The sequence below is a fragment of the Pseudophryne corroboree genome, chromosome 3 (assembly GCF_028390025.1).
Source record: "Pseudophryne corroboree isolate aPseCor3 chromosome 3, aPseCor3.hap2, whole genome shotgun sequence".
Classification (NCBI taxonomy): domain Eukaryota; kingdom Metazoa; phylum Chordata; class Amphibia; order Anura; family Myobatrachidae; genus Pseudophryne; species Pseudophryne corroboree.
Window position 1 is genome coordinate 285,401,613 of NC_086446.1, and position 25,832 is coordinate 285,427,444.

Sequence of the window (25,832 nt, forward strand, 5' to 3'; positions counted from 1 at the left end):
ATCCAAGTATTGCCTTCACAGGATTTCGCGTAGCAAATGATGATGAATGTGTTCTTGAGTTACTTGAATATGCAAAAACTTGTACTGCAACTGCTGCCAAAAACCTATCAAGTAGGCTGAACGAAGAAAATCTGGCAGAGTGGATGGAGGTTGACGTTGAAACACCTGTTGTGCGTCACTGTACTGACTCTGAAATTATAGATATGGTTTTGAATCCTGCAAAAATCACTGAAAGTGACGATGGTGACAGTGAAGAAGAAAATGTTATTGAAATCCCCACTGGTATTGACAAGCTGATTGAGATGATAAGCGAGCTAATCAAAGGATTAGAACAACGTAACTTTGTGACAGAACAAGAGCTAATGCATTTTCACTTGATGAAAGAAAAACTGTACAGTGAAAGGTCAAAACTTATGAAACAACCTCGCCTTAATGTCATGTTTAAGAAGCTATGCAAGAATGTGCCTAAGAGCAGTACCTGTTCTCTAGCATCTCCAATTCCTCCAAGTTCTAGATCAGGTCCCTGTTCCCCAGACATCCCAGATGCAACTGTCCCACCTGAAATACTTCTTCAAGACCAAGCTGATGATTAGGTTGTAGTGGGAGTTGGACTGTGGGAGGTTTAGAGTTGGGCTGTGGAAGGTTTAGAGTTGGGCTGTGGAAGGTATAGGGTAGGGTATAGGGTAGGTTGTTGGGCTGTGGAAGTTATAGGGTAGGTTGTAATAGGAGTTGGGCTGTGGAAAGTTTAGAGTTGGGCTGTGGAAGGTTTCGAGTTGGGCTGTGGAAGGTATAGGGTAGGTTGTTGGGCTGTGGAAGTTATAGGGTAGGTTGTAATAGGAGTTGGGCTGTGGAAGGTTTAGAGTTGGGCTGTGGAAGGTATAGGGTAGATTGTTGGGCTGTGGAAGTTATAGGGTAGGTTGTAATAGGAGTTGGGCTGTGGAAGGTTTAGAGTTGGGCTGTGGAAGGTATAGGGTAGGTTGTTGGGCTGTGGAAGTTATAGGGTAGGTTGTAATAGGAGTTGGGCTGTGGAAGGTTTAGAGTTGGGCTGTGGAAAGTTTAGAGTTGGGCTGTGGAAGGTATAGGGTAGGTTGTAGTGGGAGTTGGGCTGTGGGAGGGTAAGAGTTAGTGTCATTTTGTATGAGGTTTAGTACTTTCCTCGTAGTGACTGTTTCACTTACTGTTAATGGTTGTTCAAAACGTACCTGATACCTGTTTTGCTTATAAACAGTTTAGCATACACTACTGTGTTTATTCATTAATTAATATTATACTGTAGCATATATTTTACTATTTATTGCTTTAGAAATGTTCTGAAGGTGCAAAATTAGTTTCCACCGTTAATCCGGCAAAATCGATAATCCGGCACGGCACTGGAACAGAGGATGCCGGAAAATCGGTGGTGTACCTGTATTATGAAATACCACACAGTTCTTTTCAAAAGGCATAAATCATTAGCACTGTAGCAAGATATTTAGCAGATCTTTCACAGAGTTAGTTGACCATAGAGAAATATTAGCAGATACAGGCAGATAAACTTTGCTGAGCAGCTCAGAGCAGGTATCCATTTAAGAATCAGGATAAGCCATTTTACCCTTGTTGACGACGATAGTTACAGTTGCCAAAAAGGTTATTATGCAGAATTGGATAGTGAAAACTCCCCCATTCCTGGGCACTGTGAAGACACTCCTTTTGCAATTACTGTATTTTGACAGACAATCCACTTTGCATGATACTGAACAAGGGGTCCATAAATTCTATAGAAAATGGAATCTATTTATTGCCTCCTTGGATTCGTACTCACAGCCTAAGGTTTTCAAATTACATGTATCGACAACTCGATATTACTATGTCATGTACTGGGTTATTGTCTTTATATACTAGGCTTGCATTAGTTTGTAGGAAGACAAGACTTCTTCTATTCTGTCTTTCCCACTGTAAGGTCATATAGCTGTTGATCTGGAGTTAATCTGAATAATGATTTGGCAGCTTCTCCACTCCACTATAATGTTTGTCATCCTATCCCTCCTTCCCTATATTTTCCCTTCACCCAATGTTATGAATTGTGTTATGTTATTCTGTTTCAGTATATGTCATCCCTGTTTAAGGGTCCATATGTACCTTTGGAAGTATGCTTTTCGGCATTGGAAATGCTAATTTTTCTGTATTGCCTTCTCCCCTTTGCTTCTGGGTACTGCTCTCTGGGAGATGCAGCCCATACTTGGATCTGTATTCACCCTATTTCCCTTTTTGTAATTGTACAGAATCTTATTCTTGAAAATAAAAATTGTTCAAAAAAAATAATAATAATAATTAGGATAAGCAGGATCAGACTGATTACAACCCACAACATAGTGTTCAAGAAGACTCCCTATTAGTGATGTGCACCGGAAATTTTTCGGGTTTTGTGTTTTGGTTTTGGATTCGGTTCCGTGGCCGTGTTTTGGATTCGGACGCGTTTTGGCAAAACCTCCCTGAAATTTTTTTGTCGGATTCGGGTGTGTTTTGGGTTCGGGTGTTTTTTTACAAAAAACCCTCAAATACAGCTTAAATCATAGAATTTGGGGGTCATTTTGATCCCATAGTATTATTAACCTCAATAACCATAATTTCCACTCATTTTCAGTCTATTCTGAACACCTCACAATATTATTTGTAGTCCTAAAATTTGCACCGAGGTCGCTGGATGACTAAGCTAAGCGACCCAAGTGGCCGACACAAACACCTAGCCCATATAGGAGTGGCACTGCAGTGTCAGACAGGATGGCACTTCAAAAAAATAGTCCCCAAACAGCACATGATGCAAAGAAAAAAAGAGGTGCAATGAGGTAGCTGTGTGACTAAGCTAAGCGACACAAGTGGCCGACACAAACACCTGGCCCATCTAGGAGTGGCACTGCAGTGTCAGACAGGATGGCAGATTTAAAAAATAGTCCCCAAACAGCACATGATGCAAAGAAAAAAAGAGGCGCAATGAGGTAGCTGTGTGACTAAGCTAAGCGACACAAGTGGCCGACACAAACACCTGGCCCATCTAGGAGTGGCACTGCAGTGTTAGACAGGATGGCAGATTTAAAAAATAATCCCCAAACAGCACATGATGCAAAGAAAAAAAGAGGTGCAATGAGGTAGCTGTGTGACTAAGCTAAGCGACACAAGTGGCCGACACAAACACCTGGCCCATCTAAGAGTGGCACTGCAGTGTCAAGACAGGATGGCACTTCAAAAAAATAGTCCCCAAACAGCACATGATGCAAAGAAAAAAAGAGGTGCAATGAGGTAGCTGTGTGACTAAGCTAAGCGACCCAAGTGGCCGACACAAACACCTGGCCCATCTAGGAGTGGCACTGCAGTGTCAGACAGGATGGCAGATTTAAAAAATAGTCCCCAGACAGCACATGATGCAAAGAAAAAAAGAGGTGCACCAAGGTCGCTGGATGGCTAAGCTAAGCGACACAAGTGGCCGACACAAACACCTGGCCCATCTAGGAGTGGCACTGCAGTGTCAGACAGGATGGCACTTCCAAAAATAGTCCCCAAACAGCACATGATGCAAAGAAAAATGAAAGAAAAAAAAGAGGTGCAAGATGGAATTGTCCTTGGGCCCTCCCACCCACCCTTATGTTGTATAAACAGGACACTTTAACAAACCCATCATTTCAGCGACAGGGTCCGCCACACGACTGTGACTGAAATGACTGGTTGGTTTGGGCCCCCACCAAAAAAAGAAGCAATCAATCTCTCCTTGCACAAACTGGCTCTACAGAGGCAAGATGTCCACCTCCTCCTCTTCCTCCGATTACTCACCCCTTTCACTGTGTACATCCCCCTCCTCACAGATTATTAATTCGTCCCCACTGGAATCCACCATCTCAGGTCCCTGTGTACTTTCAGGAGGCAATTGCTGGTGAATGTCTCCACGGACGAATTGATTATAATAAATTTTGATGAACATCATCTTCTCCACATTTTCTGGAAGTAACCTCGTACGCCGATTGCGGACAAGGTGAGCGGCTGCACTAAACACTCTTTCGGAGTACACACTGGAGGGTGGGCAACTTAGGTAAAATAAAGCCAGTTTCTGCAAGGGCCTCCAAATTGCCTCTTTTTCCTGCCAGTATACGTACGGACTGTCTGACATGCCTACTTGGATGCGGTCACTCATATAATCCTCCACCATTCTTTCAATGGTGAGAGAATCATATGCAGTGACAGTAGACGACATGTCAGTAATCGTTGGCAGGTCCTTCAGTCCGGACCAGATGTCAGCACTCGCTCCAGACTGCCCTGCATCACCGCCAGCGGGTGGGCTCGGAATTCTTAGCCTTTTCCTCGCACCCCCAGTTGCGGGAGAATGTGAAGGAGGAGCTGTTGACGGGTCACGTTCCGCTTGACTTGACAATTTTCTCACCAGCAGGTCTTTGAACATCTGCAGACTTGTGTCCGCCGGAAAGAGAGATACAACGTAGGTTTTAAATCTAGGATCGAGCACGGTGGCCAAAATGTAGTGCTCTGATTTCAACAGATTGACCACCCGTGAATCCTGGTTAAGCGAATTAAGGGCTCCATCCACAAGTCCCACATGCCTAGCGGAATCGCTCTGTTTTAGCTCCTCCTTCAATGTCTCCAGCTTCTTCTGCAAAAGCCTGATGAGGGGAATGACCTGACTCAGGCTGGCAGTGTCTGAACTGACTTCACGTGTGGCAAGTTCAAAGGGTTGCAGAACCTTGCACAACGTTGAAATCATTCTCCACTGCGCTTGAGTCAGGTGCATTCCCCCTCCTTTGCCTATATCGTAGGCAGATGTATAGGCTTGAATGGCCTTTTGCTGCTCCTCCATCCTCTGAAGCATATAGAGGGTTGAATTCCACCTCATTACCACCTCTTGCTTCAGATGATGGCAGGGCAGGTTCAGGACTGTTTGCTGGTGCTCCAGTCATCGGCATGCGGTGGCTGAATGCCGAAAGTGGCCCGCAATTCTTCGGGCCACCGACAGCATCTCTTGCACGCCCCTGTCGTTTTTTAAATAATTCTGCACCACCAAATTCAATGTATGTGCAAAACATGGGACGTGCTGGAATTTGCCCAGATGTAATGCACGCACAATATTGGTGGCGTTGTCCGATGTCACAAATCCCCAGGAGAGTCCAATTGGGGTAAGCCATTCTGCGATGATGTTTCTCAGTTTCCGTAAGAGGTTGTCAGCTGTGTGCCTCTTATGGAAAGCGGTGATACAAAGCGTAGCCTGCCTAGGAACGAGTTGGCGTTTGCGAGATGCTGCTACTGGTGCCGCTGCTGCTGTTCTTGCTGCGGGAGGCAATACATCTACCCAGTGGGCTGTCACAGTCATATAGTCCTGAGTCTGCCCTGCTCCACTTGTCCACATGTCCGTGGTTAAGTGGACATTGGGTACAACTGCATTTTTTAGGACACTGGTGACTCTTTTTCTGACGTCTGTGTACATTTTCGGTATCGCCTGCCTAGAGAAATGGAACCTAGATGGTATTTGGTACTGGGGACACAGTACCTCAATAAAGTCTCTAGTTCCCTGTGAATTAATGGTGGATACCGGAAACACGTTTCTCACCACCCAGGCTGCCAAGGCCTGAGTTATCCGCTTTGCAGCAGGATGACTGCTGTGATATTTCATCTTCCTCGCAAAGGACTGTTGGACAGTCAATTGCTTACTGGAAGTAGTACAAGTGGTCTTCCGACTTCCCCTCTGGGATGACGATTGACTCCCAGCAGCAACAACAGCAGCGCCAGCAGCAGTAGGCGTTACACTCAAGGATGCATCGGAGGAATCCCAGGCAGGAGAGGACTCGTCAGACTTGCCAGTGACATGGCCTGCAGGACTATTGGCTTTCCTGTCTAAGGAGGAAATTGACACTGAGGGAGTTGGTGGTGTGGTTTGCAGGAGCTTGGTTACAAGAGGAAGGGATTTAGTTGGCAGTGGACTGCTTCCGCTGTCATCCAAAGTTTTTGAACTTGTCACTGACTTGACTTGTCACTGAATGCGCTCCAGATGACGTATAAGGGAGGATGTTCCTAGGTGGTTAACGTCCTTACCCCTACTTATTACAGCTTGACAAAGGCAACACACGGCTTGACACCAGTTGTCCGCATTTTTGTTGAAATAATTCCACACCGAAGAGCTGATTTTTTTTTGTATTTTGACCAGGCATGTCAATGGCCATATTCGTCCCACGGACAACAGGTGTCTCCCCGGGTGCCTGACTTAAACAAACCACCTCACCATCAGAATCCTCCTGGTCAATTTCCTCCCCAGCGCCAGCAACACCCATATCCTCATCCTGGTGTACTTCAACAGTGACATCTTCAATTTGACTATCAGGAACTGGACTGCGGGTGCTCCTTCCAGCACTTGCAGGGGGCGTGCAAATGGTGGAAGGCGCAACCTCTTCCCGTCCAGTGTTGGGAAGGTCAGGCATCGCAACCGACACAATTGGACTCTCCTTGGGGATTTGTGATTTAGAAGAACACACAGTTCTTTGCTGTGCTTTTGCCATCTTAACTCTTTTAAGTTTTCTAGCAGGAGGATGAGTGCTTCCATCCTCATGTGAAGCTGAACCACTAGCCATGAACATAGGCCAGGCCATCAGCCGTTCCTTGCCACTCCGTGTCGTAAATGGCACATTGGCAAGTTTACGCTTCTCCTCAGATGATTTTGATTTCGATTTTTGGGTCATTTTACTGAGCTTTATTTTTTTGGGATTTTACATGCTCTCTACTATGACATTGGGCATCGGCCTTGGCAGACGACGTTGATGGCATTTCATCGTCTCGGCCATGACTAGTGGCAGCAGCTTCAGCACGAGGTGGAAGTGGATCTTGATCTTTCCCTATTTTACCCTCCACATTTTTGTTCTCCATTTTTTAATGTGTGGAATTATATGCCAGTAATATATCAATAGCAATGGCCTACTACTATATATACTGCGCACAACTGAAATGCACCACAGGTATGGATGGATAGTATACTTGACGACACAGAGGTAGGTAGAGCACTGGCCTACTGTACCGTACTGCTATATATTATATATACTGGTGGTCAGCAAACTGTGCAAAACGGAAATGCACCACAGGTATGGATGGGATAGTATACTTGACGACACAGAGGTAGAGCAGTGGACTACTGTACCGTACTGCTATATATATAGTTATACTGGTGGTCAGCAAAATTCTGCACTGTCCTCCTACTATATACTACAATGCAGCACAGATATGGAGCATTTTTCAGGCAGAGAACGTATAACACTGGTGGTCACTGGTCAGCAAACTCTGCACTGTCCTCCTACTATATAATACTGCTGGTCCCCAGTCCCCACAATAAAGCAATTAGCACACTGAGCACAGATATTTGCAGCACACTGAGCACAGATATGGAGCATTTTTCAGGCAGAGAACGTATAATACTGGTGGTCACTGGTCAGCAAAACTCTGCACTGTCCTCCTACTATATAATACTGCTGGTCCCCAGTCCCCACAATAAAGCAATTAGCACACTGAGCACAGATATTTGCAGCACACTGAGCACAGATATGGAGCGTTTTTCAGGCAGAGAACGTAGATATTTGCACTTGCAGCACACTGAGCACAGATATTTGCAGCACACTGAGCACAGATATTTGCAGCCCACTGAACATAGAAACTGAGAGGACGCCAGCCACGTCATCTCACGATCATCTCCAATGCACGAGTGAAAAATGGCGGCGACGCGCGGCTCCTTGTATAGAATATGAATCTCGCGAGAATCCGACCGCGGGATGACGACGTTCGGGCGCGCTCGGGTTAACCGAGCAAGGCGGGAGAATCCGAGTCTGCTCGGACCCGTGCAAAAAAGGGTGAAGTTCGGGGGGGTTCGGATCCCGAGGATCCGAACCCGCTCATCACTACTCCCTATAAGGGCTGAAACATTGAATCAGCACCAGTCAAAGACCCAAGCAAGTTGTGACTTTTTGCAGAAATCAGGAGTCAGAACAAAGCCAGGCATATTGAGACCTAGGGCTAAATGCAATAACCTGCAAGAAGCCAGAGGTGTGGGACTTTGTGCAAGAATAAAAAAAGTCCTGCACCTCCAGCATCTCACATGCTTTTATATTTAGCACCTAGTCTGCACAGCTGACTGGATACTACTGGAGCTCACAGAACAGAACTAACCTGACATGATTTACTAAGCTGTGCTTATTACAGATTCTAACAATGTCCTCTCGGCAGCAGGGGTAGAACTACTGGTGATGCTACCAGTGCATTGCAGCGGGTCTACGGCAACAAACAAACCTGCAGTTTTAGGGAGCAGAGCTAATAATGACTCAAACTGCGCCGTATTGAAGGAGGAGGCAGTCCAGCCCTTCCCCTTCATATCCTCTACCTGTAACTCTAGACTAGAGTGACTCTATACTTCTACATACTGTATTTCATCTCCCACTTACACCTGCCCAAGACCCAGCCACTTCACGTGAGCCTCCACCTCCTCCTTTCCTGTGTCTATTCTTTTACACCCTCTTATCCATGACGGAGACCCAGTCCACTAATACTAAGTCACAGCCCCTTCCTCTCCAGTCTAGCCCTGTTTCTCCCATTTCCTGTGTCCTGTTGCTCGGTCAGCAGGGATTACACAGATTTTCCTTCTGGACAGGAAAGTACCAGTGGAGAGGTGTGAAATTGTATTAAAGTTATCGGGTTATGCAATTGGGAGGGGTGTATTTGTTTTTTATTGGGGGGATTGGTGGGCTTTAAATTTGTTTGTGGTGGGGGTAATGTATTAATGTAATGTTTGTGTGGGGGTGTACTAATTTTACATGCATGTTGTAAGGAATGTTCATATTTTCTGTGTTATAACTTATATGTGGGTCACTGTGATGCTCTCTGAATTATATGGAGCTCACTGCGATGCTCTATGCATTATCTGGTGGTCACTGCAATGTTCTCTGCATTAAATGACAGGCACTGATGGTCTCTGTATTATATGGCTGTCACTGCAATGCTCTCTGCATTATATGGTGATCACTGCGCTGATCAATGTAATAAATTGTGGTGACTGCAATGTTCTCTGTATTCTGTGGTGGTCCCTGTGATGCTCTCTGCATTAAATGACTCTACTGCTACCCTGTGTGATGTGAGGCCATGGCCCTTCCTCACAAGAACACTCCCCTTTTCGGGCACATGCAAAAAGCCCCTGATTTGCGGAGGGGTGTGGCAAGCCCAAAGCATATTGTTGCACCTGGGCCCACCACTGCAGTGTATTATGGTTTTACCAATGTACAAATTACACATTCAAGCTGTATTTACTCTAACCCTAAGTAATAGGATGAGTGCAGTGATTACAGACTGTCACCAAAATTTAAATAATTGCAGAGTTCTTAATTACATCCTCAAGGACCTGTCATCAGTCTGTGATTTCACAATTACTCATTGCTGCTTAACACAGATCAGGACCTAAATAACTGCAATCATCCATAACAAATACACACATGGGGCATGATTTTGAACATAAAAAATGACCCTTTTGGATAGACCATCGTCATCATCATTAACTCCTAAACATGCACATGACCAGCTAGTGATAATTGAAATGCAAAATAAGATATAGACATGAGAATACCAGAGAATAAATGCTGAGATTATTAAGGCATACTCACTGCTGATGATCCACTTCTTGGACCTCTAGTTCTTGTCAGTTTGCCCAACATCTCAAAGCCCAGAGTGGTCACCTTCCCCATGGTTTTTATGGTCTTTTCTTCTGCCAACTGACAGTCCACATAGAGCCGGACACTCAATCTGCTTACACTCATTTGTACCTAGACACAAGGAGATAAAATGTTCTAAAAAAGAAAAAAGGCTCCAGCCTATCATCATTGTTACCAATATTTGGTAGCTGCATATACAACAACTATCCAAACTAGGATTGACATACATCACTGTTCTCTAGATGCTCAGCCTATGTTGTGCTGCCTGCTCTTGCAGACATTTACTTTCCACATTGTACAGCAGCTATGGGGCTACTTAAGATTGCTTTAAAAGCCTCCATCTCCAGGAAAATGGCTGTTTTTGCCAGAGATATTGCTTATTCCTGATTATTAAAGGCCAAGTATTATTGGCGGTAGCCATTGCTGCGGCTCTCTAGGAATAACTTCCCCATTAAAAGCATTCAGAAATCGATTTAACAAGGACAACTACAGTATTTTATAAAATATGTAATTTTTCGTAGTGAAACTGAAAACAGAAGTTCAAGACCAAGCTTCCAGTGCAGTGTATATGCCAAGTGTAACAAGTTGCGATTTCAGAAAATGTGCGATTTTTACAGCAAATTTGCACGTTTTCCAAAAATCGCAAATGTAATAGCTTGCGATTTTGTTAAAAATCGCAAGTTTTTAACATATATCAAAAATCGCAAGTGAAAAATTGCAACCAGATGTTTTCCTGTTGAAAACAATGAAAATTGCAAATGTAATAGGATGCCATTATTTTCACTTGCACACAAAACCTTAACAAAAATCGCCAGAATAATAGACCAGGTTTAGACTGGCGATTTTTGGAGAACCATGCACAGATCAGTGTGATCCGTGCATGCTTCTGTATGGAACAGTAAGAAAGTGTAAAAAAAATACAAAAACAATGACATGCAGGTCTCCCCCAAAAGTATAACCAGCCCCGGGATCTTGGAGCTGGTCCTGGTTGCAAAAATACAAGGGAAAAAATTTACTAGGGGTTCCCCGTATTTACACAACGAGTACCGGACTCTTGGACCGGTCCTGGTTCCAAAAATACAAGGGACAAAAGAAGTAGGTGTCCCCGGTATTTGAAATCAGCACCGAGCTCCACTAGCCAGGGAAGTGATGCCGCAACCGGGGGACACTTTCATATAGGTCCCTGCAGCCAAAGCATCACAAACCCCCCAACAGCACCGAGCTCCACTAGCCAGGGAAGTGATGCCGCAACCGGGGGACACTTTCATATAGGTCCCTGCAGCCAAAGCATCACAAACCCCCCAACTAGTCATCCCTGGCCAGGGTTCCCTGGGGGAGTGGGGACCCCTTAAATAAAGGGGTCCTCCCCTGCAGGCACTCAAGGGCCAGAGATGAAGCCCGGGGCTGTCCCTTCCATCCGTGGGCTGTGGATGAAGGGCTGATAGCCGTGAAAGTGTTAAAAAGAATATTGTCTTATGCTGTTGAACTACAAGTCCCAGCAAGCCTCCCCACATGCTGGTACTTGGAGAACCACAAGTACCAGCATGTGGGGAATTAAAGGGCCCGCTGGTACCTGGTACAAAATAAATACCCCAAAAAAAGACAAAGACACACACACCTTGAAAGTAAAAGTTTATTTACACACCTACACACACACATACTTACCTACATCCCACTTTTCCATTCACGTCCCCTTGTCCAAGTAGAATTCCTTAGGATACCTGTTTTAACAAAAAATATGCTATTGGCTGTACCCTAGCAACATAGAGCCAATCATGAAGCTGCTGCTGCGGCATCGGCTCCTGATCGGCTGGTGGAACCCTCTATTGATATATTGGTAGAGGGTCCTCATTCGTGTAATAGAAGTGTGTGTTTACACATACACTTCTACATGTTCGTTAGTCCTGGTGAATGCGTTATTTTATTTTAACCTCTGAGATGCCTACATGGATTGAAGAGGACAGATCTTCACAGGATTTTTGGTGAGTATATTATTTGTTAAAACAGGTACCCTAATGGATTCTACTTGGACAAGGGGATGTGAATGGCAGCGTGGGATGTAGGTAAGTATGTGTGAGTGTGTAAGTGTGTAAATAAACTTTTACTTTCAAAGTGTGTGTGTCTTGTCTTTTTTGGGGTATTTCTTTTTTTTGTGGAACTACAGGTACCAGTGGGCCCTTTAATTCCCTGTATGCTGGTACTTGTGGTTCTCCAAGTACCAGCATGCAGGGAGGCTTGCTGGGACTTGTAGTTCCACAGCAAAAAGACAATATTCTTTTTAATACTTCCACAGCTATTAGCCTTCCATCCACAGCACACGGATGGAAGGGACAGCCCCGGGCTTCATCCCTGGCCCTTGGGTGCCTGGAGGGAGGTGACCGCTTTATTTAAGGGTTCCCCACTCCCCCAGGGAACCCCAGCCAAGGATGACTAGTTGGGGGGTTTGTGATGCTTTGGCCGCAGGAACCTATATAAAAGTGTCCCCCGGCTGCTGCATCACCTCCCTGGCTAGTGGAGCCCGGTGCTGGTTAAAAAAATACGGGGGACCCCTACTTCTTTTGTCCCTCATATTATTTGAACCAGGACCGGTCCAAGAGTCCAGTGCTGGTTGTTTAAATACGGGGAACCCCAGTCAATTTTTCCCTTGTAATTTGCTCCCAGGACCGGCTCCAAGAGCCCGGGCTGGTTATGCTTTTGGGGGGGGACCTGCACTTCGTTTTATTTTTGTTTGTTTTTAACACCTTCTTTACTGTTCCATGCAGAAGCATGCACGGATCTTACTGATCTGTGCATGCTTCTGATTAAGTCAAAAACATGACCAAAAACTGCATGTTTTTATTACTAAAAATTGCATGTTTCCTTTACTAAAAATCGAATGCGAATTCCGTTTTAGCCTTAAAATTCACACCGTATTACATGTGCGATTTTTTTGTCAAAAATCCCAAGTTACTAACGTGCGATTTGATACGATTTTTTAGACACCTAAATAATCGTACCCTATTACATCTAGCCCTATGCGTGAACCAGCAAAGCCAGGTAACAGATATGCAAATGAGATGAAGACTGAGCAGCAAAACAATCCTTTTTAAGTAGGGATGAGTGGGTTTGGTTCTCCAAGAACCAAACACCCCCCAAACTTTGAGATCCGAGCCCAGATCCGAGTCAGGCTCGGTTTTGTGCGCCTGATTTGGATCCGAAAACTAGGCAAAACCTCAGGATTCCGCTGTCGGATCCTGAGGTTTTGGCTCTTATGCCGGTCTCCATGGTAACCTATGGAAGACCGCTGACGGGCTGAGAGAGCCGTCTGCCACGGCTCTCAGCCAATCAGCGTGTCCCCATAGGCTACAATGGGCAAGATGGATGCCCCCACAGAACTAATAGCACCGCCGCCCACACTGCCGACACTCTCACACTGCCGGCACCCCTGCACTGAGGACACTGTTGGCACTCCTACACTGAGGACACCTCCGGCACTCCCGCATTGCCGACACGTGAGGCATGTACTTAGGGGCGGCACCTGCTGGAGGCAGTACAGCAGGTTCCCCCTGCATGATGCAGGTATAGGTGCAGCTGGAATGGGTCTAATGGCAGTGCAGGGTTCCTGGCTGCAGGTGAAGCCCGGCTTCCCGCTGCTCCAACTAATGTTAGAAAGATCTCCCCTCCATCATTGGTCAGAGGGTGACATCCTGCTCGGGGGCAGACCGGACACCCAAAGCCTCAGGGGGGGCATCGAAGAGGCAACGGAGCGGGGAGAACTGCAGGGAGACAGTGGACATGGGGCGGCAGCAGCGGGACACACAGCACTCATATTCTATACTATAAGGAGGTGCATAATATTCTATACTATGGAGAGGACGAACATGTATTTTTATTTTTTTTGGGGGGAGGGGGCAGCCAATAATGTTGTTCCTGGGGTGACCAGACCTCTAAATCCGCCTCTGATTGGACACATTTTTCAGCTTGCTGCATCTCGCCCAGTGTATTTTGTTATTTGATTGTTCTTAACTCACTTTACTGGCAACTACACTTTTAGCTTTGGGTCATTATCCTTTAATACTTTGCACTGCAGGTAACATGTCTCTTAAAACCCTGTATAGGTCACATCTGGTCATCATTACATTCAGTATTATTTTTATGGAAAAATATGTTCAAGAACTATGGGTCTGGGATGGAGCTATTCAAAAAGTGATAGATAGATAGATAGATAGATAGATAGATAGATAGATAGATAGATAGATAGATAGATAGATAGATAGACAGACAGATAGTTTTTAAAAAAGAAAACACTAAAAATAGACTTTAAAATAGAACTTATCTTATAGAAACTACATTTTGGCCCAGGACAGGTTCAGGAACCTAGTTCCTGATTATGCCATATTTAATGAGAGGTTCAAGAACTGAGTTCTTGCTGGTTCCCGCTGATAACAGTGGAATGCATTTGAAGCACACAGGCTATACAGCCATATATTGTTAAATATACCTATCTTGTTCATATTTTAACCTATGCCTCCTAAAATCCCAGAGGTATATTAAAATTCAGTAAGAACAAACAATTAGAAAGCATTCTTTTTCGTGTGGGTTCCTATCTGGTAGACCCAACTCATACATTATTATTTATTATTGGGAGGTATAATACTGTACACAGTAACAGTGAAACCTAACATATCAATGGTTCACTAACTATAAGCTGACATATCTTTAGAACAAAGAGTAATAAACTGACAAACTAGGTAGGGCACAGACAAGAGGCGATTGTTAAGGAACTCACTGTATCTTGATAGGCAAGTGGAGGTGAGTCAATTGGAGGGGAAGTCAGTTCAACACTCACTGGGGGTGATTCAACTGTTTCTGCGCTCGCACTCACACCCCATTGTCCATCTTTATAGATGGGACAATATTCAATTAATGGTGCCAGCAAGGGTAAGTAAAAGGGCGCTCAATACTTTTCAAGCTGGTCACACCCAAGTAGACCAGCTCCACATCTAAATTATTGGATGCAACAGGGAAATATGCGAAAAGCCAGACGCCCCATAAAAGGGGGTGAGCAGAAATAAATGGGCACTTACAGTATATGCGCCTGAACGGAGCAACAACTGAATTGCTAGTCGGGCACAGGGCACCCAAAAAAACAACTAACTACCCCCTAGTGAGTCTATATCCAATGAAGGACCTGTTAGGAAAACTGAAAGCGACAAGAAGCACTGGAAGCAAGGATGGTGTTGAAAAAAAAAAAAAGGAGGAGAAAAGAAAGAGATTTAATAAGTGGGAGATGTACTAAGCTTTGAAAAGAGATACATTTCACGGTGATGAAGAACCAGCCAATCAGCTCCTAACTGCCATGTTACAGGCTTGGTTTGAAAAATGACAGGAGCTGGTTGGTACTTTATCACCGTGAAGTTTATCACTTTTCAAGGCTTAGTACATCTGACCCTTAGGAAGAGGGATAGTAGGCTTTGATGAAAAGGTGAGTTTTGAATAAATATTTTAAACATTTTAAGGGTGGAGTGGAGGTGAAAATTGGAGGAAGAGCGGACGGAGCGGACGGGATTGTGGCCACACGTGTATATATTACAGTTTTACTCTTCAATAAACCATTTATATAATCTTATCCAATCACCACATGAATTCTACACCCAACTGAGGTTAAAAGGTCAACATTTCGGAGAGAACCTTGTGGAAACTCCCATAGAATATCTTCTTTACTCCTTGCTGATCAAAGGTCACTTCCTGTAATTTGCCCTCGTAGTCAGGGTTGAAATAAGTCAGTGACTGTTTATTTGCTGTTAAGTAGAAAAAAGAAATGTAAATACTGTTATGAAAGTTATATATAGCACATAAAGGGGTCTATTCATCACCCCTTAATTTCTTTAAAAGTAGGTGAAAATTAACATTTTCACCAACTTTTGTAGAAATTAAGTTTCAGGGCCATGCATTTAAACATTACGGATATCTCCTGCTTACCTTTCATTCTGGACATGGCACTCCTAAATTCATCAAAATACAATATTTTCAAAACTTGATTGCAAGAACCATCACAATCTTTAGGTGGTATTTGTCCCCACACTCCTACTTCTTCCCATCAGAAGAAGGCTCGGGATTACAAAGGGGATCCGATCAGATCTCTCCGCCTCTGTTTGGCTCCTTCCACCAGAAGTTTAGTAGACCCAAGACTTGCCAGTGCTACATCTTGGATTTGCAGGGACAGCTGATTTTTGGATCAGCTATGTCCACACCAGAGCAATGTTGCCTTACTCCTGATTTTGTATCCCTCTTCCCAAATTAAGAGGGGAGTCCAGGTAGAGAGCATTTTGTCCCTCCTGGAATGGGTCACGTTGGGAGGTTATGGACTGTGTATATTACATTTAAACTAATAGTTTATAGTTTATAGCTCCACCTAATTGAGAGACAACTATTTTATAAAGTTTTCTTATATAGTTTCAATTGTTGCGCCACTCGGGCGTGAACAGCTGCCAGCGACGGCAATTCAGCTCCCAGCTCCCAGAGGTGGAGAGCTAAAATGAGTGAAAAGTGGGCCGCCCAAACGGCACTGTTCTCGTCGCACCACTTTGGTCAGGTTAAGCCATTTTTCGTGGCTAAATCTGGTCTGTTTGTGCACAAGCGTGAAAAACCCAAATGAATTGCATCCCGCGATCTCCCATCACTTTAGATGCACAGCCAGTGAGATAAACAGTGGATTTCTCCTACTGACTGCCATTTTATACAAATACAAGCCAGTTGTAGCCAGAATATGCTGCCAACAGAGAGCTACCACACGCTACACTTTAAAACATTTCTACAAACTGCTGCATTAACTTTTGAAAATATTTTTTCACACACAATCCCACAGTATCTCATTACACACTGTCTACCAGTATAGCTCACATGCAGCTCACCTGCTAGTATATATTATACACAATATCCTCAGCACAATATGTTAAATAACACAACCCCCCACCTACATTAAATATTTCACAAAACAAACTCCTCAATACAGCGGGTAAAATAAGTATTGAACACATCAACATTTTTCACAGTAACTATGGGGGTAATTCCGAGTTGATCGCAGCATCAAGTTTGTTAGCAGTTGGGCAAAACCATGTGCACTGCAGGTGTGGCAGATATAACATTTGCAGAGAGAGTTAGATTTGGGTGGGGTGTGTTCAAACTGAAATCTAAATTGCAGTGTAAAAATAAAGCAGCCAGTATTTACCCTGCACAGAAACAAAATAACCCACCCAAATCTAACTCTCTCTGCACATGTTATATATGCCTCTCCTGCAGTGCACATGGTTTTGCCCAACTGCTAACAAATTTGATGCTGCGATCAACTCAGAATTACCCCCTATATTTGTAATGGGGCTACTGTAATGAAATTTTCACCAAACATCAGCAACAACCCATGCATTGCACACATGAAAAGAAATCAAACCATAGATGTCCAGAAATTAAGTTATGTGTAATAATGTGAAATGACACAGGAAAAAAGTATTGAACACGCTAACTGAAATTTAGGGTCAAATCCCCACAGTGAGGGGAAAGAGAGAGAAACCAGTTATACCTAGGGTGCACACAACCCAAAATAAACTATTATTAAAAATATAATCTTTATTATGAATTCATTAAAACTCCTACTATGTTATCAAATGATAGCTAAAATGCCAAGATAAAGTACTTATTAGTCTGTGAGTGAAGTAATTAATATTGTATCAGACTAGAATTGTCTTGTATTTCTTTTCGAGCAAAGTATTAAAATACAAAGAGAATGTGAATGAAAATGAAAAGATAAGTGAAGATTAACAACAAGGCAAATGTGTCATATTATTTGCGTGTTGTTATTATTAAGTTGTCCTCATATACATGAACCGATCCTCAATGTGTATGGAGCACTGTAACAGTGCTATTATTGAGAGGGACCTATGTAGAAAAGGTCAGAGTAATATTAGATGCCAAATATTGTGTATTAATCACTTAAAGGGCTAATTGCACTTACAGTAAATACTATGAAGGGTATGCATTATTTATAATACCAATGTTGTGTATCATCCTTCAACAAGATTTTTTTTCCCCAATTATATTTTTAGTATTATAACGTGCTGCCCTATATCACAGGTAAAGTCACCCGTTGAGTGTCATATATTGATATATGTCCTTTTCACTGCTGTCAGTACTACAGCCATTCATATATATGCAGCACTATGTGTTTTTGATAATAATCTCATATACTACTGCGCCTACTATGGTGTTCTCTGCAATAGATATACACGTCTTATTATTGCAGAATATCCACAAGTGGCACAAGCAGTCTGACCGCTAAGTATCTATTCACGGGACCGCTTGCATTTAAGTGTTGTGACAGTTATAAATTAAGTACACTGCCCTAAGTTACAGGTGATGCCAGTTATGCAGTCTCAAATGGTAACATATGCTGTGATCTCAATTGTCAGGATTGCAGCCGATCATGCACATACTTCACTAAGTGTATGTTAATAACTTTATTGTGTATTACTGTGGCGTTCTATAGTGTGCGTGACTGCTCGTATAGTTAGATTAGCTTGCCAGCCATCACACATCCCAATCATAGGCTGAAACTTTACATCATTCATATGCATTCATAGGTCAAGGGTTCATCATATAAATAGTTTAGACATATAGATACATATTATACAGAAGACACATATGCTAATAGCCAATGCGCATTTCGCTCATAGGCTTCTTCAAGGCACTATAGTAAACTGTGCCCGCCGGATATGATAGTTATATAGGGAACCAGTACCAATAGAGTGAGGTGTGGACATGAATGAGCCAATGCCTATCGGATAAAATGCTTTTGAAAATCTGAACCATTGCCTCTAATTGAGCCTATACCCTGCTATTTAAAATTCAATTGAGCCACTGCACCTGCTTCCCATTATCTCAGAGTAGTATGATACTCGGACATTTCCTATACTAGCAATGCATTTGTGTTGTAAAAGTAATTTGAGAGTGAGATCACCAACATTAACCCCATATCCGAGGTTACACATATCCATCCCAATGTGACTGAGAAATGTGAGGTGTAAAAAGTAATAAAATATGAGACTGCTCATCTGCCGTGGTATAGTAATTCTACAATTAATTCAATACCAAGGTGTATATATGACCTAATATCCAGTATATATGTTAATCATATTGTAAATAATCTGTGACATAATGTGCGTCTAAATCACTGTACTCACATGTATACCAGATATAAAAATATGTAAAATGAGTCATGCGTTATTAATACATATGTATTGACTTATAACAGAAATTTTATATATCTGTATAACTTGAATAAAAATATCAGGTATTTATGTAAACCCTATAATAAGCAATCTATATATATTATATACAAATTATGATATTAGTGTATACAATAATAAAATTGAATTAATCACTAAGTGACGGTATGTATATATTTAGTACATGAAAGTCATTCAGACCATAATTCTCATAAATCAATATTTCATGTATCATAGTGAAGTGCATTGTCACAAATAAAATAGTGCATAAGCTAAAATAAACAAAGTGTAAAAACAAAACAAAACACACTTTGACAACACCTACACAAAAGTGAATGACTCTAAATAGTGTATGTGAGAGGGACAGGGCCGGAACTTCCACTAGGCAGCTTTAGGCAGCTGCCTAGGGGTGCCGGGACCTGAGGGGGCGGCCTGATACAGCTACCTGAAAAAATTAGCGCGGTCCTACCTCTCACAACTGTGGCAATCCCCCCAGCACGCTTATCTTACAGTAGCCTCAACTGCCAAGCTCCCATATTGCAGCCTCCTGCTCCGCCTCTAATCGGCACAGGCAGTAATTTTGACAGCTCCTGGAGTCTTGGCCAGGGGTGACATGCGGTGCTGCTCTTCATTCCAGGTTCTTTCAAAGACTACTCAGTCCCTACTCTGCAACACCGCCTGCTGGTAAGGTGGCTGCATAGTGCACTCTCTGCATTTGAAAGGAAGGAGGGGAAGAGCAGCAGTCTGGAGGGGTAGATGAGCAGAAGCATGCACACAGATAGTGGGGGGGGATAGAACAGCAGACATTTAACAGAGTGGGGAGGGTATGAGAGCAGCAGGCACCCACAGAGACTGGGAAGATGGGGAGAAGAGAGCAGCTATGCAACAGACTGGGGGGTGGGGTATAGCAGCAGCATGCCTTTCACCTGAAGGGCGGGTAGGGGGAAGGGGCAGTAGGCAGAAGTTTTGCCTAGGGTGCTGAAAAACCTTGCACCGGCCCTGGAGAGGGAATATAAGTCCTTTATAGTGACATAAATCATATTCCTATTTTGTGATAAAATATGAGAATCCAGTATTGTGACAGTATGGTGAAATGAAATGAAAGGTATACATAAATAGTGTGTATAAAAAGGAATATATCCTTCATAGTGATATAAATCATAATCATATGTTATGATAAAATATACAAATCTATTGTGGTGACAATATGGTGTAATAAGATAAAAAGTGACTAAAGTGTGAAAGCTATGTGCAATATACCAGCTAGTGTCTATAATGCATCATCATATTACAGAGATGTAACATTGGATCATCTGCCGCAAGAGAAGGTAGTGTGATATAATGGAACCAATGTACCATATCAGTTGTCTCACCTCAGTGATATCAACAAGTAATGGTTCTAATTGGTCATGCCATGGAGGTAAGTATTTCGCAGGTCAATTTTGACTTATTTTTTGGACATCAATGGTTTGATTTCATTGCATGTGTGCATTGCATGGGTTGTTGCTGACATTTGATGAAAATGTCATTAAAATAGCCCCATTACAAATATATTTACTGAGAAAAATGTTGATGTGTTCAATACATATTTTACCCGCTGTATATATATTTATTACCAGTTATTTATAAAGTGTACATATATTTTGCAGCGCCTTACAGAAAATATCAATCCCTGTCCCAGTGGAGCTTACAATCTATATTTCCTACCACATGTACATTCATTCATGCTAGGGTTAATTTTGTTGGGAGCCAATTAACCTACTAGTTTATTTTTGGATTGTTGGAGCCCCGAATTTTGGATTGTGTAATGCCACCCGAGTAAAGCGGCTGTGCAGGATGCCGGCCAAACTCGGATGTTTTTTTTTTAAAAGGGCAATCACTTGCATGGTTTTGCCTTGTAAGTGACTGCTCCTTTAATAAAAACATCTGAGTTTAGCCGGCATCCCGCATGGCCGCCGAATTTGAGCGGCATTACATCCCGCCCATAAAATACATTCGGAGCATCTTACGGTCCAGTATAATCCCCATGACTGGCTGAAAATCTTCATCTGTTAGCTGCCAGACAGCGAAGGGTTCCTGGGAAGCATTAGGAGGTAAACGAAGAAGGAAGCTGAGGCTGTGTTCTGGGGGAACCCCATTAGGATGATGCTCCCTGAAAAACACAAGAAGAAACAGGAAACCATGCTAGACTGGACAGATCACATACAAATTATTAACTAGAACAACATCATGAATCAAACTTATGTGAATATCAATATGGGACCATTACAAACATAAAGTGCAGTTGTCACACCTCATATCAAAAGCACAACTGTAGGACTTATTTATTGCGCTTAGGTGCAACATCTGTTCTGAACCTTTGGCCCTCCGGCTATTGTAGAACTACATATACCAGCATGCCTTGCTACAGTTTTGTAGACTGGCAGACAAATACATTAAGTATTCAACATGATGACTGTATGTAACAATGGCTAAGCAAAGGCTGATCCTCTGACTCAGTGTAAAAAGAATTGAAAAAGATTGATCTCAACTAGATCAGAGTTGAGGCAAACAATTCTTTCAGTGGACTGGAAATGGCCATGCCCCCCAACAAAGAAAACATCTATGAGCATGGCCCGGACAATAGGGAGCATACCCAGCAATGTGGGAGGGATCACACCTCATTAGGTGCCCTCTGCTTGGAGGCCTCATTATGCTGGAGAGTGGTGTTGGTCAACTTAACATATATTGCATTATGTAGAATTAGCAGCATTGGTAAAGACAAAACATATCCTCCACCTTCCCTTTTTGTGTGGATTATGGTAAAACTATTCCCGTTTGTCTTTGCAAATAGCATATTTCTAGTGTTCATTCTAACACCCTGCTCCTGTCACAACCTATGCAATTCCTCTGTCCTGTCTGAGTGTCGCTCTCTGCTGTGGTGCTTCTAGCAAACGCTTGTCTGTATCTCAGCTGATAACAGACCAGAGTGTGTTAGAAGCACCAGAGCAGAGTGACAACCCGGACAGGAAAGAAGAACTGCACTGGCTGTGACAGGTCCAGGGAGCTAGGATGAACACTATATTTCTATGGGGGGGGTTGTTGATAGAAAAAAAGCAAAGCATAAATTCAACACAAACATTATATTGTTTTCAGCAAAGACATTGATCAATTTAACCCATTCTGCATATGTGTGGCGCTAGATCTACACAGAGCCAAATGGCTGCAATATATCCACTAATGATTGATCTTACATGTTAGACATAACTGACATAAATGTTTTCTGTTGCTAGTGGAAGAGAAGCACAACTGTGTATTTTACACAGCAGGTGGGTTGTGGAAGCATAAAAATCTTTATACAGTGTTTAGAGATAAATAACAGTTCAGCATGAGGAATTCACAGATTTACAATGGGTAAAATGAACATATAAAATGCAGGGACTAAATTTGTAACAACTTACAAGTGACATAATACATTGCATTGTACCAAAGGATTTAAATATTTACATTTTGTACCATAAATGGCTTTAGAGGTAGAAAACATCTCAACATGTGGTTAATGTGTCAAGGTGCATAAGAGTTCAAAGGTCAGCAAAGTGAACAGATATATACGAGATTTTCTTGTTCAAAGGCTAAAGCGTTTAGCAGATTTGCCTCTATGAAAGAGATTAATATTATCTGGTCTTTGTAGGATAAAGAGGAAGGATTAAGTGCTGAGAATGCGTATGCTACATGAAAAGACGCAGCCCCTCTCCCCTCCCCGGATAGCTCACAGCCACGCTTCCAATTAACTTCCTATCCAACAGAAAAAGGGTCTTGGCCAGGCCAAGAAAATGAGATGCTCCTATTTCTTGGCAGATGAAAAGTGAAGCGAAGCAAAATGGAAATGAAGGAAGAAAGCGGTTCTGAGCAGATGAGAGAAATAGAGGGAATAGGAAATGGTGGGGGAAATATAGAAAGTGCAAGCGAAGAGGAAATAGTTGTGCAGAAGAACAGAGTGTGGCAGAGAATACAAAGGAGGCAAGCCATAGAGAAACTTGGAAGATAAATACAGCAAGTAATTTTGCCTTGCGTGATAAATTGGAACCCCTTTGGGGGCAATTATGAAAACTGGTGCATAGGAACAGGGCACTTCAGAACTGGTAACGTACTGCACTTCAGTGCCCTGTGTAGGCCCTCGCCAAACCCCTGACTTCACAGCGCATTGAGAACATGATGCCACATATAAGTAGGAGCTGGAAGATGGGCGCCAGCTGCCCATGGCCTCCGATACTAGGGGCCTTCCAGCAGGGGCAGGCTGGTGCCTCTGGAGTTTCTTGGGAGGCAGTCAGAGAATGCTGCCTGGCTGCTCTGATTGTGAATTACATACAACCAGAGCAGTCAGGCAGCATTCTCTACCTGCCTCCCAGTCTGCTGCCAGACAGTGAATGGCTGCCAGCATGCTGATTGGTGGATAGCTCCAGCCATCAACCAATCAGAGTGTTAACAGCCATTAACTGTATGGAAGCATGTGAAGAGATGGCGCATGTGCTGTAATGCCATTATCCCCCACATTGATGAAGAAACAGAGAGAGATGGAGTGATCGACCACCACAGTAAATGTGGAAAGAGTATGCACTAATATGGGTTAACATCAGATACATTTGATAATTTTTGCCACGTTATCAAACCATGAGCAATAATATCATATTATTATATCAAATATTTTTCATTATTATGACTGAACACTATTTTTTCATCCACTGGATTAGCCTGTCCTAGTAGATCATCTTGCATATATGGAAGGCTTGACACCAAAAGTTTTAACCAAGGTGAAAATCAAACAGGATAACAATACTCAGTTATTTATTAACATTGCTGAAAGATGCTTGGCTCTACTAAAACCATAGTAACCAATCAGATCAGTTTTATTTCACTGTGTAACTTGCACGTAGACAGATATGAGCTCAATGATGATTGGTCCATATACAGTAGTTTACATGTAGTTGCACTTTTTAGCAATTTTAATAGATATCTGTCACTAAGTAATTACAATATTGTGAAATGCAATACATTTGACTACTACAACTTTTAATGCTCCTATTCAAATACAGATGGAGTTATCCCAACATTATTTAGATTGACTGAGGCAATCCAAGATCATTATTTCTGAAATGATCAACTAAGCATCTATTGTATGTATTAGATAGATAGATAGATAGATAGATAGATAGATAGATAGATAGATAGATAGATAGATAGATAAAGATGTTTCAAGTTGATGTTGTATGGTGATGTTGATGCTCCATATGTATTTAGGACGGTCTATGACTTTCCATTTAATCTAATGACTCCCTATTTACTCTATTCATCCATCCTTCATTTGTTTTACATTGTGGATTAGGCAACGTTTCCATTACTTTGACATTTTTAGCTTTCAAAATCACTCAATCCTAAGCTACAGATGTGTCCTCATACAATGTAGGTTCAGTTGTGCCAAACAGCCCCTCTCAGCATGCCAGGGCGACTCGGCCACACGTGCATCTTTTTGCCCAAAATGTGCATTCTTATCCACATAAATAAAACAAATGGAAGTGCTACAGCTACTTTGCTAGACTGCAAAGACTAATCTGATGCATAACATTTGTACATCTGTGTGTAAATGAGTCTGAGGGGGGTATTCAATTAGGGCTGTTTGTTCGCCTAGGCAAAAAAAAAAGACACTTCGCTATTTTTTTTAGGGCAAAAGGGGATTCGCCCTATTCAATAGCAGGGACGTTTTTTCGCCTAGGTGAAAAATTCAGCAGAGGCGAAAAACATGTGGATTGGCGAATCCACGTGTTTTCGCACCTGCGTTGGGGAAAACGTGGCCCTGTATTTGCTGATTTTGAGGCATTTTTCACCAATGACTTTTCGCTAAAAAAAAAAAAAAGAAGAAGTGAAAAGGCATTGGCTAAAATGGTTAAATACACAGGGGGGGGGGGTGAATACTATAGCTCCAAAATTGTCGGATTTAATTAATTACCCCCCTGAGTCTACATACAAAGAGCTGGGAGGCAATCACGAGAACGCCGCCTGTCAGGATCCCAGTGGTCACAATACCGGCGCCACAGGCTTTTCTCCCTCTATGGGCTTTCTAGCGCTCACCCCGTTACCGGCATACTGGTGGCCGGTTCCCACTGTCACCACTAAAACGTATGTATTACCAAAGACCTGTGGGACTCTGTACGTGTTTAAAACTAATTCCTGTGTGGTTAAAATACAGCCCAGTATCTCTGGTACACTGTGAGTTGCTTTTCACTGTCTCTCTGGTGATAAGCTACGAATAAAAGATGCAAAATGTAAAGAAGAAGGCGGGAAGCTTCAGCTCTCGGAGTAACTCAGTCGCACCACCCGTCTTGTGCCGTACGGTGTATTGAAGCTAAGTGTATGAGGATGCATCTGAAAACAGGACAGTACTGTTTTGGTAAAAATGTGAAAGTTAATATCCAGTCAAAATAACATACCTCCTACATGTTGTTTTTCTTTAAAAGCTTAGAGGTCATACTGCCTGATTGTGTACATACATATTGTATAATCACTACCATAGCACTTTCCTACCTTGTCCAAACAGTGAGCTGGATATTCTCAGAGATTGTAAAAATCCTGGATCCCCCTAATACAAAGGCATCAAGATAGACCCCACTGATAGAAAAGTATTGCTTCTCATCCAAGCCAAAAGCGGTCATCATGTCATAGCCTGGAAAAGGACACATAGAATGTAATACAGGTTGAGTATCCCTTATCCAAAATGCTTGGGACCAGACGTATTTTGGATATCGGATTTTTCCGTATTTTGGAATAATTTTATACCATAATGAGATATCATGGGGATGGGACCTAAGTCTAAGCACAGAATGCATTTATG

General features: G+C 42.7%; 1 protein-coding gene across 7 annotated transcripts in view; it reads right to left on the reverse strand.

Annotated features, from left to right (window-relative positions):
• COL20A1 (collagen type XX alpha 1 chain) overlaps positions 1–25,832 on the reverse strand; it is a 295,073-nt gene that overhangs the window by 181,237 nt on the left and 88,004 nt on the right. For all 7 annotated transcript variants that reach the window (XM_063959238.1, XM_063959233.1, XM_063959236.1 and 4 more), the window contains 4 exons: positions 25,526–25,664; positions 20,977–21,119; positions 15,378–15,487; positions 9,660–9,818 (listed from right to left, as the gene is read on the reverse strand). In XM_063959238.1, the coding sequence (XP_063815308.1) occupies positions 9,660–9,818; positions 15,378–15,487; positions 20,977–21,119; positions 25,526–25,664 (551 nt within the window). The remainder of the gene's footprint in view (positions 1–9,659; positions 9,819–15,377; positions 15,488–20,976; positions 21,120–25,525; positions 25,665–25,832) is intronic.